The following is a 16,940-nucleotide window of genomic DNA, read 5'->3' as shown; positions in this document are numbered from 1 at the left end:
TAAGATCATCAAGAGGTGTTGGACATTTTTTAACTGCTTTTTCTAAGACTACTGGGATGATTATTTGGTTTTATCCTTTGCTCTATTAATATGATGTGTTACATTGATTTTTAGATGATTAACTGCAATTTTTATGGATAAATCTCACTCATGGTATACGGTCTTTATCATATTTTGCTAGATTCAGTTTCCTAATTTTGTTGAGTATTTTTGCATATATATTCATAAACGATAATGGTTTGCAGTTTTCTTGTAATGTTTTGTCTGCTTTGGCATTTGGGTAATACTCACCTTATAAAAGGAATTTGGAAATGTTCCTCTTTTGTTTTTTTGGAATTTGTAAAGAGTTGTTATGATTTTTTAAATGTTTCGTAGTATTCTCTAGTAAATCTCAGCCTTGGATTTTTTTTTCCTATTCAGAATTTTAATTTCTTCTTGAACAGCTTCAGTAGTTTGTATCTCTTTAGGAATTTGTTCATTTTGTCTAAGGTTCCTAATTTGTTGGCATAAAGTTGTTATATGTAACATATATGCTCTTCATTCCTGTATGGTCAAGCAGTCATGTTCCCTTTTCATTCTGACCTTAATACTTTGTATGTTTTCTTTTTTCCCCCTCAAAATCAGTATAGCTAAAGCCTTATCAATATTACTGATCTTTTCAAAAGAAGTGAGTTTTGGCTTCCCTGATTTTCTCTACTGTTTTCCTTTCCTCTCGTTTATCCATTCTAATTTTTATTATTTTCTTCCTCTTGTTTGTATGCTTCACTTGCTCTTTTTTTCCCCAGTGTCTTAAAGTAGAAAGTTAGGGGTTCCTTTGTGGTGCAATGGGTTAAGGATATGGCATTGTCATCACAGTGGCTTGGGTTGCTGCTATGGTGCAGGTTCACTCCCTGGCCTAGGAACTTCGACATGCTGCAGGTGTGGCAAAAAAGCAATAAATAAATAAAATGGAAGGTTAGGTTATTGATTCAAGACATTTATTCTTCTTCAATACATGGACTTACAGCTATAGACCCTAAGTTTTTTTTTTCCCTAAGAGTTTCTTTTTAAAACATTTTTTCTATTTATTTAGACATGCCTGCAGCATTGGAAGTTCCTGGGCCAGGGACTGAACCTGCACCATAGCAGTGACAATTCTGTATCTTTAACCAGCTGAGCCACCAGGAAAATCCAACATCCCCGAAGTTTTGGAATACTATATTTTCCTTTTTCTTCATCCTAAGGTTTTGGTATATCGCTCCTTCATTTTCATTCAAATTATTCTCTAATTTCTTTTAAGTATTCTTCTTTGATCCATTGGTTGTTTAAGCAGTGTACTGGCTGCATACTTGTGAATCCACAAATTTTTTTCTGTTGTTTTATTCCATTGTGGTCAGAGAACATAATTTGTATACTTACACTTTTTATGTTTTTTGAGGAACATCCTGGAGAATGTTCCTTGTGCAGTTGAGAAGACTATATAGTCCACTGTTTTTAGGTGGAATGTTCTATTGAGATGTGTTGGGTCTATCTGGTTTATAGTTTTGTTTATAGCATGGGCCATAATTTTTATTTCCTTGTTGATCTTTGGGTTTTTTGTCCATCATTCAAAGTAGGGTACTGAAGTCTCCAAATATTATTGCTGAATTATTGATTTTTCCTAGCAATTCTGCCAGTTTTTGTTTCATTTATTTTTTAGGGTTCTCTTTGTGGCTAGGTACATGTATGTTTATAGTTGTAATGTCTTTCTGTTGGAATGACCCTTTTATGAAATAAAATGTCCTTTTTTGGCTCTAGTAACAATTTTTGTATTAAAGTCTATGTCCTCTGATATTTATATAGACAATCCATTTATCTTATGATTGTTGTCTGCATGATGTATCTTGATCCTTCTTTTTCCTTTACTTCCCCCTCTTGATCTTTATATCTAAAATATGTCTCATGTAGACAGCAGAGAACTGTATCTGAAAAATGTGGTTTTGTCTTTTTTTTTTTAATAAGTTTTAATAGATTTTTTTTTTTTTTTGGTCTTTTTGTCCTTTTAGGGCCTCACCCAAGGCACATGGAGGTTCCCAGGTTAGGGGTTGAATCAGAGCCGTAGACACCGGCCTACGCCAGAGCCACAGCAACGCGGGATCAGAACCACATCTGAAACCTACACCACAGCTCACGGCAATGCTGGATCCTCAACCCTCTGAGCAAGGCCAGGGATCGAACCTGCAACCCCATGGTTCTTAGTTGGATTCGTTAACCACTAAGCCATGAGGGGAACTCCAAAATGTGGCTTTTTTGATCCAATCTGAAAATCTATTTTTTTTTTTTTTCGGCTGCACCCATGGCATGCAGAAGTTCTCAGAAAGGGAATGAACTTGCACCACAGCAGTGACAACGCCAGATCCTTAACTTTTGAGGCCACCAGGAAACTCCTGTCTTTTGATGGAATGATTAATCCAATCACACTTAATGTTACTATTGTTATTCATGTATTTATGCCTGTCATTGTACTTTTTGTTTTCTATGTGTCTTGGAGTTGTTCCTCTATTTTTTCTGTATTGGTCTCCTTTACATTAAGCGAATATTTTCTAAGTGGAACACTTAAATTCCTTTAATGCCTTTTTTCACTACATATTTTTGAGTTAATTTCCTACCAGTTGCTCTACAGCTTACTATATACATTTTAATTTCTTAGAATTATCTCAGATTTATATTTGCTTTTAGTGAGATAGTGAAATGTTACTCCTATATATCTCTATTTTCTCTTCCCTCTTTTCTCTCTTCCCTCTTTTTGTACTATTGTTTTATGTATATAAAAATTTTTTCTTTCTTTTTTTTTTTTTTTTTTTTTTTTAGGGCTGCACCTGTGGCATATGGCAGTTCCCAGGCTAGGGGTCGAATTCAAGTCACTACAGCTGCCAGCCTGCGCCAACGCCACAGCAATGTGGGATCTGAGCTGCGTCTGCAACCTATACCACAGCTCACGGCAATGCCAGATCCTGAATGCCACTGAGCAAGGCCAGGGATCGAACCTGCATCCTCATGGATCCTAGTCGGGTTCATTAACCTCTGAGCCACGAAGGGAATTCCCTATAAAACATCTTTATATACTAACATTACTCTATTATTGAATATAATTTATGTTTTTTTAAGGAAACTGAGAGAAGAAAGGAGAACAACTGTATATTCATGTTTATTATATTAACCTTCTTTATTGTCACTTCTAGTTCTAGTGGGATAATGAGAGGAAAAGATGGGAAGTATTTGAGGAAACCTTTTTCATAATAAAGTAAATATGAAAGAGAAAAGACTGGAATCGAGAGGATTAACAAAACACCAAAAAAGCAAGAAATGGAAAAATGAACAGCCTTTAAGTCTTTAGAAATTTTGATAATTAAAACCACTGAAACATTCAAAATAATGGATTAATGATAAAAGGTAAACATGCATACCTACTGACATAGAAATATATTGTCATGTGAAAAAGTGTGTCACAAAACTGTATGGTATACCATTTAGTTACTGTGTCATTTGGTGCAGAGAGAAAAAGGTGTGGGAATGAAAGTCAGGGATGGAGGGTAATGGGGAGCAGGGAGGGAGAAGGATGAGGAGGAGGTGGGAGGACATATACCAAAATGTTAACTATGGGTCATGAAATTATGAATGAATTTTATATTAAGGTTTTCAAATGTATGCATTTAAAAACTTTAATACTTCGTGTGTTATTTGTGATAAAACAATAAACTTAAAAGGTTGATTCAGCAGAAATGAACAACAGACATGAAAAATCAAGTCAGCTAAGATGAAGTAAGAATGGCCAAAAATGTATGAAAAAAGATTCAGCTTCACTAGTAATCAAAGAAATGCAAAATAAGATAATATTGAATTTTTTTAAGAGGAAAATGCCTAGTGTTAATAAGAGTTATAGGAAATATGCCCAGTACCTTATTGATAAAGGTATAAAAAGACACAGTTTTTCTGAAAATCAATTTAATAATTTTTATAAAGGCCCTTAAACATGTCTATACCCTCTAACCTAGAAATTCCTTTTTTGGAGAATTTATTTTAAGGAAAAAATAGCGGCTGTTACAACTATTGGAGGATATTCTGGAGAGAAAATTCCATAGGATTGAATCCTAAATTTAAATGTCCAAAGGGTATATAAACATTTATATGAGGAAGACTGTACAACACATACTGACTTTTTATAGTGTCTTTTTCTGAGTGTTAGAATTACCAGTATTGAAATCTATTTTCTTCTGCTTTATCCATGTTTTCTAAGTTGTCTATAATGAACATAAATTACTATCTTTGAAATGAACAACAAAGTTATTTAAAATAATATAATATACTCCCCATGAAATAGCTTAGTTTTATTTTCATTTTAGTGATTCCCAAACTACATATCCAACAGTTAGATAACATTTATGAACTAACATGCAGACAGCTGAGTCAGTGACATCAGCAAGCAGCATCAGGGACTGTAGCCTTTCCCTCTCTGGGTATTAAGCATAAGCTAGGTGCAGGGCACTGTGCTACAGATATGTAAGAAACAGGTGCATAAGCTCATAGCCACAAATCAAGTATGCCAAGGAAAGGGAGAGGAGATTCTAACTGGGGGATGAGGGCATGTTCTCATAAACCAGTCATCCATAATTTGTCTTCTTTCCTAATTTGCTACTGAACTAGGAAGCTCATGAAACAACTGGAGTCCACAGCATCTATAACCATATTCCTTATAAAGACTTACTAGTCCTACTGATCCTTCAGGGCCAGCTCACATGCTCCTTCACCTTTATTTCTGGAGGTAAGATAACTTTTCTTAATACACTGTGACTAGGGATTCAGACTGAGAGGGCAGAGGCTATGTCTAACCCGTCTTGGTGCCCCAGTTGAGCTGGCATTTGCTAGGTACACTTCATGAATTTTTCAAGCTTTGTTCATGTTTAACATCTTGGCAAAGAAAACTTAGAAGTCATACCTGGTGGGGTTCCTTTTATCTTCCTCAGAGATGAGAAACCAAACAAAATCTGCATAGCTCATTCTTCCCTCCTTCTGTACTGATTTTCCCCTGAAGAAAACACATGATTCAAAAATTTCCTGAGCAATTACTCAGATAAATTTATTAGGATGATGGAATAAGAAAGTAACATCTTTTTTTGGAAATTAAGTAAAAAAAAATTAGAATGCTGGAAACCTCACAAAGGGCAACCCCTTCCATTGCCTATCTTATCAAATGACTAGAGGATGAAATCAAAAAACATCTGTAGGAGTTCCCATTGTGGCTCAATGGTAACGAACCCGACTAGTATCCATGAGGACGGGGGTTCAATCCCTGGCCTCACTCAGTGGGTTAAGGATCTGGTGCTGCCAGCTGCAGTGTAGGTAGCAGTCGCAGCTTGGATCTGGCTTTGCTGTGGCTGTGGCCTAGCCTGTGGCTGCAGCTCTGATTTAACCCCTAACCTGGGAACTTACATGTGCCTCGAGTGTGGCCCTAAAAAGACAAGAGAAAAAAAAAAAAAAAAAAAAAAAGGAAAATATCTGTAGATATGAAGAAAGAAAACTGATTTCTAATTTGAATACAAATAATCACTAGGTCAAATACTATAACCTGTATTTAGATAAAGGCATAACGCTTGTACATAAAAGAACTACTACCATCTTGTATAAAGCTACAACTGTATATTCTGTAGAATATTATCAGACATATAGCACTGGAAAATTACACACGAAGTCTCACTAAAACGAGATTGTTAAAGTATTACTTATAGTTCATTTTTAAACTCAGATACTTTTTCTTACCTTGTTACTGCCCCAGAGAATATCCTTTCAATAATCCTGTTTGATGAAGCTAAATGTAAAAAAAAGTACAAAGCTAGTTAAAACATGCTCCAAAAGGCAGTATTTCCGGCAAATTTATTCTCAGTAGCCACAAGCTAAAACTTAATAATCTTCCATGATGGAAATATGTATAGTTAAATTTTTACTTATGTATAATTTATATTTTATGGAATTAAGAACTTGAGATGGCTTACTCTGTCAATCAACTGACAACTAAGACAAAAATGTACAAAATCTGTATTGCTCTTGTTATTCAATAAGATAAGACAACTTTTTCTCTAAAACAAGATTTTATCCAAGTATTAAATTCAAAGGGGAACCACTTGTTAGCTCCTAATATAAAGGATGTGAGTAAAATAACAGAGAATGCTTTTAGGTAGAATTTTATAAAAGATACCAAAACATACCACAAGTACTTTTCTTATATTCTCATCCTAAAAAAGTCCAGGATATAATATGATATAATGTACAATTTTTAAATAAATTCCATCAGTAAGTTTCATTCATAGAGAGACAATTATATCTCAAGATAGCATGTTGATTTGAGGACAGGGCCTAGAGAATCTATATCAGTGTACTTCATTGTGAGTGCAAAGCAACTAAAGGCATTAGTTTTAAAAAAGGAGGTGCCAATGGATCTCAGACCTAGGGGTGTGGTGAGGACAGGAATCTGTTCTGTTAACAAGTACCCCAGGCAGTGGCATGCACACTAAAATTTCAGAACCAGTGATGAGGTCTTTAGAGAGCAGCTACCAGCATCTAACTCTTCTGCATAGAGTTAGGTACAGTCAACATAAAGGTTAATTAGTTTGGCTGAAGACTGTTGAGACTATGTGTGTCAGCACAGCCACTGCTGGCCACATAACAGGTTAAGGGCCCTCCAGACTTTGCTGAGCACTGGTTTATGGGGTTAGTACTTTGTACCACATAGAAAAAAGAGGGCTCTATATATGAAAGGCCAGGATATTTAATTTGGAAGCTAAAGTCTTTTTGAAAGTCTTTTTTGAGAATTGGAGGGTTTAAAACTAATGATCTTGTTGTTCCATTAAGGACAGGTTGGTGGGTGGGCAATTACACAGAGTTTCAGTGGCCCCTTCATTATGCAGGTCTAGATGCCTGCTTTTTTGGACTCCATTCTTTAACATGCTCTAATGAGTTGCTATGTGTGTACAGATGGTATTTTAGGACTTACTAGTTAGGCCAGCCAGAGAGGATGCTTCAGAGCCCACAGGGTTTTGCATGACCTGTGGAGGCTAGCTTGTGTTATACAAACAATCTGGCCACTAGTAATTAGAAGGTGCATAACTAATAAAGTTGACTCGATACCCTATGAATATCTCCATCTTTATGCTGTTCTGGTAATAGGAAGGTTATAACTATAGGCTTACCCAGGTTCAGTTCCAGACCACCCCAATAAATTCAATATCAAGATTAAGCAAGTCATATGAATTTGTTTCCTAGTGCATATAAGTTATGTTTACACTCTAGACTATTAAGTGTGCAATAGCATTATGTCTGAAAAATTAAGTATATAACTTAATTAAAAATACTTTGTTGCTAAAAAATGTTAACAATGATCTGAGCCTTCAGCAGACTGTAATGTTTTTGCTGGTGGAGGGTCTTGCCTTGATGTTGATGGCTGCTGACTGATCAGGGTGATGGTTGCTGAAGGCTGGGGTGGCTGTGGCAATATCTTTCTTCCTTTTTTTTCTTTTCTAGGGCCACTCCCACAGCATATGGAGGTTCCCAGGCTAAGGGTCCAATTGGAGCTGTAGCCGCCGGCCAATGCCAGAGCCACAGCAACACGGGATCCGAGCCGAGTCTGCAACCTGCACCACAGCTCATGGCAACGCCGGATCCTTAGCCCATTGAGCAAGGCCAGGGATCAAACCCGCAACCTCATGGTTCCTAGTCGGATTCATTAACCACTGAGCCACGACGGGAACTCCAGCAATTTCTTAAAATAAGACAACAATGAAGTTTACCACACAGATCAACTCTTCCTTTCACAAATGATTTCTCTGTAAATGCACTGCTGTTTGATAGCATTTTACCCACAGCAGAACTTCTTTCAGAATTGGAGATAGTCCTCTCAAAACCTACTGCCCCTTGAGCAAATAGTTTATGTAACATCTTAAATCTTTTGTTGTCATTTCAACAATCTTCACAGCATCTTCACCAGGAGTAGATTTCATCTCCAGAAATTGCTCTCTTATTCAGTCACATCTTCAGACTACTCTTCTGGTTCTCTTGCTATTTCCACCACATCTGCATTTACTTCCTGCACTGAAGTCTTGAACCCCTTAAAGTCATCCATGACGGTTAGAATCATGTTCTGTTCATGTTAGTATTTGACTTCTTCCCTTGAACGTTCCTAATGGCATCTAGAATGGTGATCCTTTATAGTAGTCGAAATGACTCCTTTATCCATGGGCTGCAGAATGGATGTTGTATTATTAGGCATGTGGAGAACATTGATTTCCTTGTACATTTCTATCAGAGCTCCTGAGTGACCAGATGCATTGTCAATGAGCAGTTATATTTTGAAAGAAATCCATTTTTTTTTTCTTGAGCAGTAGGTCTCAACAGGGGGCTTAGTATATTCAGAAAACAATGTTGTAAACAGATGTGCTGTCATCCAGGCTTTGTTGTTCCATTTGTAAAACACAGACACAAGAAATTTAGTGTAATTCTTAAGGGCCTTAGGATTTTTGGAATGGTAAATGAGCACTGGCTGCAACTTCAAGCCACCAGCTACAGTAGCCCTTAACAAGAGTCAGCCTGTCCTTTGAAGCCAGGCATTGACTTCTCCTCTCTAGCTATGAAAGTCTTAGTATCATCTCCCAATATAAGGCTATTTCAATCTATATTGAAAAATCTGATTTTTAGTGTAGCTACCTACCTTCATTAATTATCTTAGTCAGACCTTCTGAATAACTTGCTGTAGCTTCTACATCAGCACTTGCTGCTTCACCCTGCACTTTTATGTTACAGTGATGGCTTCTTTCCATAAACTAACCTAGTTCTAACTTCTCTTCTGTAGCTTCCTCACCTCTCTCAGCCTTCGAAGAACTGAAGAGAGTTAAGGCTTGCTCTGGATTAGGCTTTGGGTTAAAGGAATGTTGTGGCTGGTTTGATCTTCTAGCCAGACTACTAAAACTTTCTATATATCAGCAAACAAGGCGGTTTCATTTCTTATTCATGTTTTCACTGGAGTAACACTTTTTATTTCTTTCAAGTTTTCCTTCACATTCATTCACAACATGGCCAACAGTGTGGCATAAAAGGCTTAGCTTTCAGCCTATCTTGGTTTTCAACATGCCTTCCTTGCTAAGCTTTCTAGCTTTTAATTTAAAGTGAGAGGTGTATGACTCTCCTTTCACCTGAATGTTCAGTAACCACTGTGGACTATTACTTGGCCTTATTTCAACACTGTTGTGTCCCAGGGAATCGGGAGGCCCAAGGAGAGGGAGAAAAATGGGGGAACAGGTGGTTGGTAGAGCAGTCAGAGCCTAAACAAGAGTTATCAATTAAGTTTGCTGTCATGTAGGTGTGGTTCATGGCACCCCAAACAACTACAACAGTAACGTCAAAGATCACTGAAACAAATATAATAATGAAAAAGTTTGAAATATTTTAAGAATTGCCAAAATGTGACACAGAGCTATGAAGTGAACAAATGCTGCTGGAAAAAAAGGCACTGAGGATTTCCTGTTATGGCTCAGCAGGTTAAGAACCTGACATAGTCTCTGTGAGGATGCGGGTTTGACCCCTGACTTCCTCAGTGGGTTAAGGATCTGGTATTGCTGCAAACTGCAGATGTGGCTCGGATCCAGTGTTGCCATGGCTGTGGTGAAGGCCTCAGATGCAGCTCTGATTCAGCCCCTAGCCTGGGAACTTTTATATGCCGCCAGTATGGCTGTAAAAAGAAAAGAAAAATGGCGCTGATGAACTTGTTCAATGTAGGGTTGCCATATATGTTCAATTTGCAAAAAATGTTCTACCTGCAGACTGCAATAAAAGCAAAGTATAATAAAATGAGGTAGCCTATAATTGAAGAAGGACGGATATAGTACTAAATGCTCGTTTATCAAGTACAATTTAGTATTTCCTCTTGATGTCTGGTTGGCACCTGAGTTTTAAAGGTAGAACTCTTTCTTACAAAACTCTGAGTTTTGAAGGTAGAACTCTTTCTTACATATGGAAAGTTCTATGAAACTTGACATCATATAGAATGAACCTTTTCTTAAGATGTTTATTATTTGTCATAGATATACCAAATAACAGGAGCAAAATCCAAAGCATTATATAAGATTTGTACTTTGCTACATTTAAAAAACTAAAGGTTTATTTAAAAAATCCATAGTGTCTGAGAAGACATTTAAAAACAGAACAGGGGAGTTCCCGTTGTGGCGCAACAGAAACAAATCCGACTAGGAACCATGAGGTTGCGGGTGTGATCCCTAGCCTCATCAGTGGGTTAAGGATTTGGTGTTGCTGTGAGCTGTGGTGTAGGTCACAGACATGGCTCAGATCTGGCGTTGCTGTGGGGCAGGCTGGCAGCTGTAGCTCCGATTAGACCCCTAACCTGGGACCTCCATGTGCCGTGGGTGTGGCCCTAAAGAGGACAAAAGGCAAAAAATAAATAAATAAAAACAGAACAGGGACAATCTTATGAAATCAGTGCACCCTGGTGTTTGGTTAAGAATATTAAATCAGCAGGTAATAAGCGCTAAGTCTACTACTAGTCAAAGTGAAGCAAAAGGGTAATAATACCATGTGATATGTAATTTTTTGCTTCCTGAGAAAAGAAAGCACACAAAATTCAACTGCAGAGAAAATACGTTCCTAGAACTAAATTCCAAAAGGTAAGTTTTTATGAGTCCTTGAAAACACTGGCAAATTAGAAACATTATTTTCATCCTTGGCTGTTGATAAATATTGTAAAATGAGAATGTATAAAGGTATACATTCTCTTTCAAATAAACTTTACATAGATGTGGTTCTAACTCAGTTCATCATCAGAAGATAAGCATCACTAAAAAGACTTGCCAATTTATCAAAACTAAGATTCTAATTTCATACTTACCTCTAAACCCCTTCTCCCACACCTGGTTTCTACATAAAAAATTAATATCTTCACCTATTTGTATTAAAAAATTCTTGGTCCTTTCAAAAGACTTGATTATACAGAATTTAAGAAATGGGAATTCCTCATAATGAGTGAGCACAGTTTAATAACTCTTGCCACCTTCAAAATAGTAAAGTCTTAACATCCACAGAAACACTCACCCTGGTCATTGTATCGAGATAGATCGGCCTGGCTGATGTAGAGGTCATGATCACTATCTAGTTCCCAGAATTTACAATAAATAACATAGAAATGTTCATAGGAGAAGTAATCTGTGATTTGGTTTATATCTTCCTCTTCTTCCAAAAGGGCTAGAGTCTGAAATGGTATGAATAGAAGGATTAATTTACTTTAAAATTATGAAGACCCAGCTTTGGCCACTGTACTGACTCTAGTAAATTTTTATTTTAAATTGAATTAAAAATTTTGGGTTTGGTACCAAACTAGGAACTTTAGTAGGCAACCTCATCCTACCTTTAATCAGCTGATCAATCTACAAGCATTCATGAGCTCTGTAATATGCTTAGCCAAGAGGTAGATGCTATGGAGGATTTACAAGCGGGAAAAGGGAAGAACCATCACCAAGGGGACTGCAGCCTACCACATGTTCCCAGATTAGGAAGCACAGAACAATCAGACAACAGACTTAATTACATACATGCACATAAACTGACATTGTTTTTAACATTTCAAGATTATGAAGAGTGGTTTTCCATCTATCCTCTTTTATTACAAAGAGTGGGCATCCACACACAGGGCTTGGTTTTGGAATAGAATCAAGTTTACCATAAAGGTGACTTTTGTATACCATTGTGATGATGGGGGGTGGCCTGGCATAGAAGGCATGGGAGGTAGAGCTGCATGGCCCTAAGCTGGAAATAAACCTGAGTCTCCCTTGACTCTCTGTGTGCCCCTAAGGCAAATATCTGAAACCATGATTTTGAGGCCAGTATTCTTGTAATCACTTATCATATAAGTGAGCAGATAAATGAAGACCTTTTTAGAAAGATTCAGAAAAAAAAAAGATAAACCATAAGGAAACTTAGGAAATAGAAAAAACAAAGTGAGATGGCAGAAATAAGATCATATATACCAAAAATCACAATAAATGAGCTAAATCTCCCTATCATCAGAATGAGAATAAAAACCAAACCCAGAAAAGCAGATCTAAGTATATGCTGTCCAAAAGAGATGCATCTGAAATAAAATTTAAAAGGAATGTTAAAACATATACTAGCTAAATCTTAACAAAAAGAAAACATGTCAGTATTATTAGAAAGAAAAATTATTTTCTAAAATAAAAATACCAGAAATCCAAAATACCTTGGCAAATTGAAAATAACATAAATTATGGTAAAAGCCACTCGGTGAAAGATTTTGCAGCCAGTAAAAATTATAAAGTCTACATAGAAACAAAGGAAAATCAGGATATGGTAAGTACGAAATTTAGGATATAAGATTGTATACACCAAGAACTATGTTAAATCCTAAAACCCAAATACGCATACGAATGATACTAGAAAAACACATACCAAACTATTAGTTGTATTAGGGTGGTAAAATACGCGTTTTATTCTGTTTTCCGAAGTTGCTTGTAATGTTTTATTTTATGAAATGTTCTTTAATGTGTATAAAGCAGAATATGTAGAACAAAACAAATCTTGAGCAGGGAGCTCTCATTTTCATCAACTGGATTGTCATAAATTGTAAAGAATGAATAACTTCTGCTGTTGGTGAGTATGTAAGTCTAAGTATGAACTAGTGCAGGCATTTAGGAGTGTAACTTGGCAGGATCTATCAAGTTGAAAAGGCACATACCATCCAATCCAGGATTTTCCCTCTAGTAGTCTATCTTAGAGAAATTCCTACTCATATATACACAAGAGGAAAGTACAAGGATGTTCACTGCATTACTGTAATAAGGAGAATATGAAAGCAACTTGAACATCTTCAATAGAGAAATATGTAATTACAGAACAGCCATGCCATAGATTATGCAGTAGTTAAGAGAATGAGATATACTTATCTAAATGGAAATGCAAAGAACATCAAGACATACTGTTAAGTTAAAAAAAGTTATTAGAATAATAAATATGGTCTTACATATTAAAAAAATTGTAGCCATACAGGACACAACTATATACTCCACATATATGTATATGTATGAGAATATATACAAACATATATACATATGAGAATAAAACCACAGAAAACATGGGTTCCCTCATGAGGGAATGAAATAGCAGAGTAAAGAGATGGTGACCTCTGCTTTTTATTCTATATATGCGTATATTGTCTGAATGTTTTATGATCATACATTCATGTACTAAGAGAAAAACCAAGAAAAATGGGTAGGGAAGAAAACAGGGAAGCAGAACACTTGAGCTTTATCTCCAGTTTCGCCATTTACTTGATGTGTGATCTTATCCAAGTCATTCAATCATATTTGGGCCTCAAATTTTATCATCAGGTAAAAAAAAAAAAGTATTATAATAATCATTGAGAAACCACAAACTCAAATGTGCTTCAAGAATATGAGGGGTTATTATCATCGTTAAGGTGCAAGTTCTTTTTTATGGACTTACTGCCATCTCAACCCATCCCACACTACCTCCTGAGAGCCCAGGAGTTCAATAAATATTAATAATGATTGTGACGATGACTTTTCACTTATTAGAATAAAAACTGTTTGCATATCTACTATGGATTGCTAATTTTGCCAAGTCTTCATTACTTTGTCCCAGATGAAGACAGAAAAAAAGAGATTAAATGAGGTTGTATTATTCAGCTAAGCTTATTTAGTATGATTCATTTAAGATAAAATATTTCATTTCCTTTCAGGTGTGACCAATTCTTTCCGTAGGTTAAAAAAAAAGCTTGAACAATTAGGCATGAAGATTGCCTCGGTAAAAGGCTCCCACTAGTGGTCACTACTTTCTCATTTGGTAAAATAAAACAATTGAATGAAAGGTATTCTTTCTTTTTTTAAAAAATTTTTGTCTTTTTAGGGCCATACCTGCGGCATATGGAGGTTCCCAGGCTAGGGGGTGAATAAGAGCTATAGCTGCCAGTCCACACCGTAGCCACAGCAACGCCAGATCTGAGCTGCATCTATGACCTATACCACAGCTCATGGCAGCGCCAGATCTTTAACCCACTGAGCAAGGCTAGGGATCGAACCTATATCCTCAGGAATACTAGTTAGATTCATTTCTGCTGAGCCATGATGGGAACTCCAAATATATTCTTTCTTAAAAGGATTTTTTAGTATTTTTCTCCAGCAAGAGCTGGATAAAGAGTCACTGTTGAACAGAACAAGTTGAAATTCTTCCGTTTCTATTACAAGGCCCTTCCCAACCTGGCCCTGTCTCACCCTCAGACCTTATCACTGGTCACTCTCTCCATGGAGCCTTTGGCCACTTGAGACTCTTCTGCAGTTCCTGAACATGACACTTTCATGCTTTTGGGCTTCTGCTTCTGCTGCTTCCTCTCTATGGAATCCCCTTCTAATTTTTTATTTTGGTAAACTCCTGGTATCACCAAGGTCAAGATCACATGCCAGTCCTACTGTGAAGCCTTCACTACATGTTTATGATACATTTCTGCAACTTTTTCAAGTCAGGTGTGACCCTCCATGCACTTTTCTCTTCTGTTCTACGGTGCTTGCCCTGATTAAAAATCTGCTGTTATTCACCTTTGTTCCCCCAACACATCTCAGGTATCTGAAAACTGCTTAATGACTGAAAGTAGTGACAGGGCTTTGCACATAATAAGCACTCAACTATTTTTAAATGAAGTTAGATTATTATTTAAATTGCTCCTTATATATGAATTTCAATGAGAGGCATACTTGCAGAAAGTTGCTTTTTCTTATCTCTGTAGAAGTAATTTTTCCACTCCAAGATCTGTTGACTGTGTAGAATATTCTCTGAATAACCTGGTTCCAAAAGGAAAACAAAAGCAAAGACATTAAAGATATCCACCACTTTATCACAGGCCACCTTGTGAATATTCTTTGAACCAGTCTAAATTTTGGCTTTTTTTTTTTTTTTAATGGCTTCACCACACCTGAGACATATGGAAGGTCCCTGGCCAGGGGTCAAACCAGAGCTACAGCTGCCAGCTTACACCACAGCCACAGCAACACCAGATCCAAGCCAGATCTGTGAGCTACAATGCAGCCTGCAGCAATGCCAGATCCTTAACCCACTGAGTGAGGCCAAGGGTTGAAACTGCATTCTCATGGAAACAATCTTGCGTCCTTAATCTGCTGAGCCACCATGGGATTTCCCTAAGTTTTGGCTTTTTGATGATATCATGTTATTTCTAGTAAAAATTAATACTATATTAAAAGAAATCTACATCCATAGTTTGTATCTACTCTTATAAGAATAAAAAAATTCACTGCTTACATATCTGCATTTCCCAGGTGCCTTCATCACTTTTGTTTTGACCTCCCATCTTATACAGTGAGGCCTGATTCAAGTAGTGCTTATTATTTGGGGAAGGCAAATTAGGTGAGAAATATATGCTGGGCTGGTTTAATAATTACTGGGTCAGAAGAATGGCTTCCAATGTGATGCGCCTCAACAGGTGTTGGTCTGGTTATTACAGCCTTATCCATTGGAGTTTTGAAGAATTTCAACTCTCTGTAAACTCAGATACATCTGGAAAAATTTATATCCTGAACCCTTATTTGAGCATGAACAATTCTGTTATTAACTAGTGTTTTAATAAGTTTAACAAATGTGAAACTCTGGAGAAGACCCTGGACAAGATGTAGCAAGTGTGTCTGAAATTGAGGATGTGTGTGCTGTGGTGTAGGAGAGGACTGGAGAAGGAAGACAGGCTGTGATCCTGGAGGCAGGAGGCCACAGTTCATTCTTTACAATTTTACCTGGGGTTATTCCCACCCATTTAATTTTCCCTTGACCTACTAGGTTTTTCTTTTCTTCTCCAAAAGGAAGCAATGGTGAGAAGAGGAATTAAGCATCTTTTTTTGGTACTTTGGCTTTGATTTTGATTATTTAATGATATGGAAATCCTGTATTGTTGGTTTTATCATAGAAGAGGTTAGATTCCTTTTTTATGGCTATTTTAGTGCAAGAAGAACAAAAAAGGGAGGACATTTGGACGTCTATCTTAAGAGTATCCTAATGAGGAACTAAACCACTATCCTGTTTCTGGATTCTTTACCTAAGAGAGTGATTCCCAAAATAATAGGAAAAAACTAGCTTCAGATGAAGGTTCAGACTTCTGCTGCCCAGCTTTGCTCACCCCATCTCTGCTATCAGTGCTAACTCCTTCTGACCCTTTAGAATCCAGCTCAATGACCAACTCCACAGGAAGCCCCAGAACAGGGTCTTGGGTAGAGCTGTCTTCTATGCTCCTCACGTCACCTGAGTCTCCTCTCGTCATCCTATGAAAACACAGGTGCACCCTACTGTGATCACCTCCGAACTCTAAGAAAACTAGTCTTTCTTCACTTGCATTCCAGAGCTGATATATTGCTCTGTATATATCATTGGGTGGTCAATAACTGCTTAACAATTTTTAAAATTGAGGTATAACTAACATATATTAGTTTTAGGTGTATGACATAATGATTTGATATTTGTATACACTGTGAAGTCATCATCACGGTAAGTCTAGTTAATATGCATCACCAGTTATAGAATTTTTTTCTTGTGATGAGACCTTTTAAACATTTACTCTTTTAGTAACTTTCAAGTATGCAGTACAGTATTTATTAATAACTATAATCATCATGCTGTACATAACATCCCCATCACTGATTTATTTTATAACTGCAGGTTATACATTTTGACTCCCTTTACCCATTTTGCTGACTTCCCTCCCCACCGCTGGCAACCCCCAATCTGTTCTATTTAGAGATTTTTTTTTTAAGATTTATATCATATAGTATTTATCTTTCTCTGCCTTATTTCACTTAGTATAATGTCCTCAAGGTCAATCCATGGTATCACAAATGACA

At 36.8% G+C, this 16,940-nt stretch overlaps 1 protein-coding gene across 5 annotated transcripts in view; it reads right to left on the bottom strand.

Annotated features, from left to right (window-relative positions):
- PPP2R3A (protein phosphatase 2 regulatory subunit B''alpha) overlaps positions 1–16,940 on the bottom strand; it is a 203,204-nt gene that overhangs the window by 68,492 nt on the left and 117,772 nt on the right. For all 5 annotated transcript variants that reach the window (XM_021069482.1, XM_021069485.1, XM_021069483.1 and 2 more), the window contains 4 exons: positions 14,796–14,882; positions 11,107–11,263; positions 5,776–5,824; positions 4,955–5,044 (listed from right to left, as the gene is read on the bottom strand). In XM_021069482.1, coding sequence (XP_020925141.1) covers positions 4,955–5,044; positions 5,776–5,824; positions 11,107–11,263; positions 14,796–14,882 — 383 coding nt within the window. The remainder of the gene's footprint in view (positions 1–4,954; positions 5,045–5,775; positions 5,825–11,106; positions 11,264–14,795; positions 14,883–16,940) is intronic.

The sequence above is a fragment of the Sus scrofa genome, chromosome 13 (genome assembly GCF_000003025.6).
Source record: "Sus scrofa isolate TJ Tabasco breed Duroc chromosome 13, Sscrofa11.1, whole genome shotgun sequence".
NCBI classification, from domain to species: Eukaryota; Metazoa; Chordata; class Mammalia; order Artiodactyla; family Suidae; genus Sus; species Sus scrofa.
Note: the sequence above shows the minus strand (reverse complement) of the source record. Positions and strands in the feature narration are given on the sequence as shown.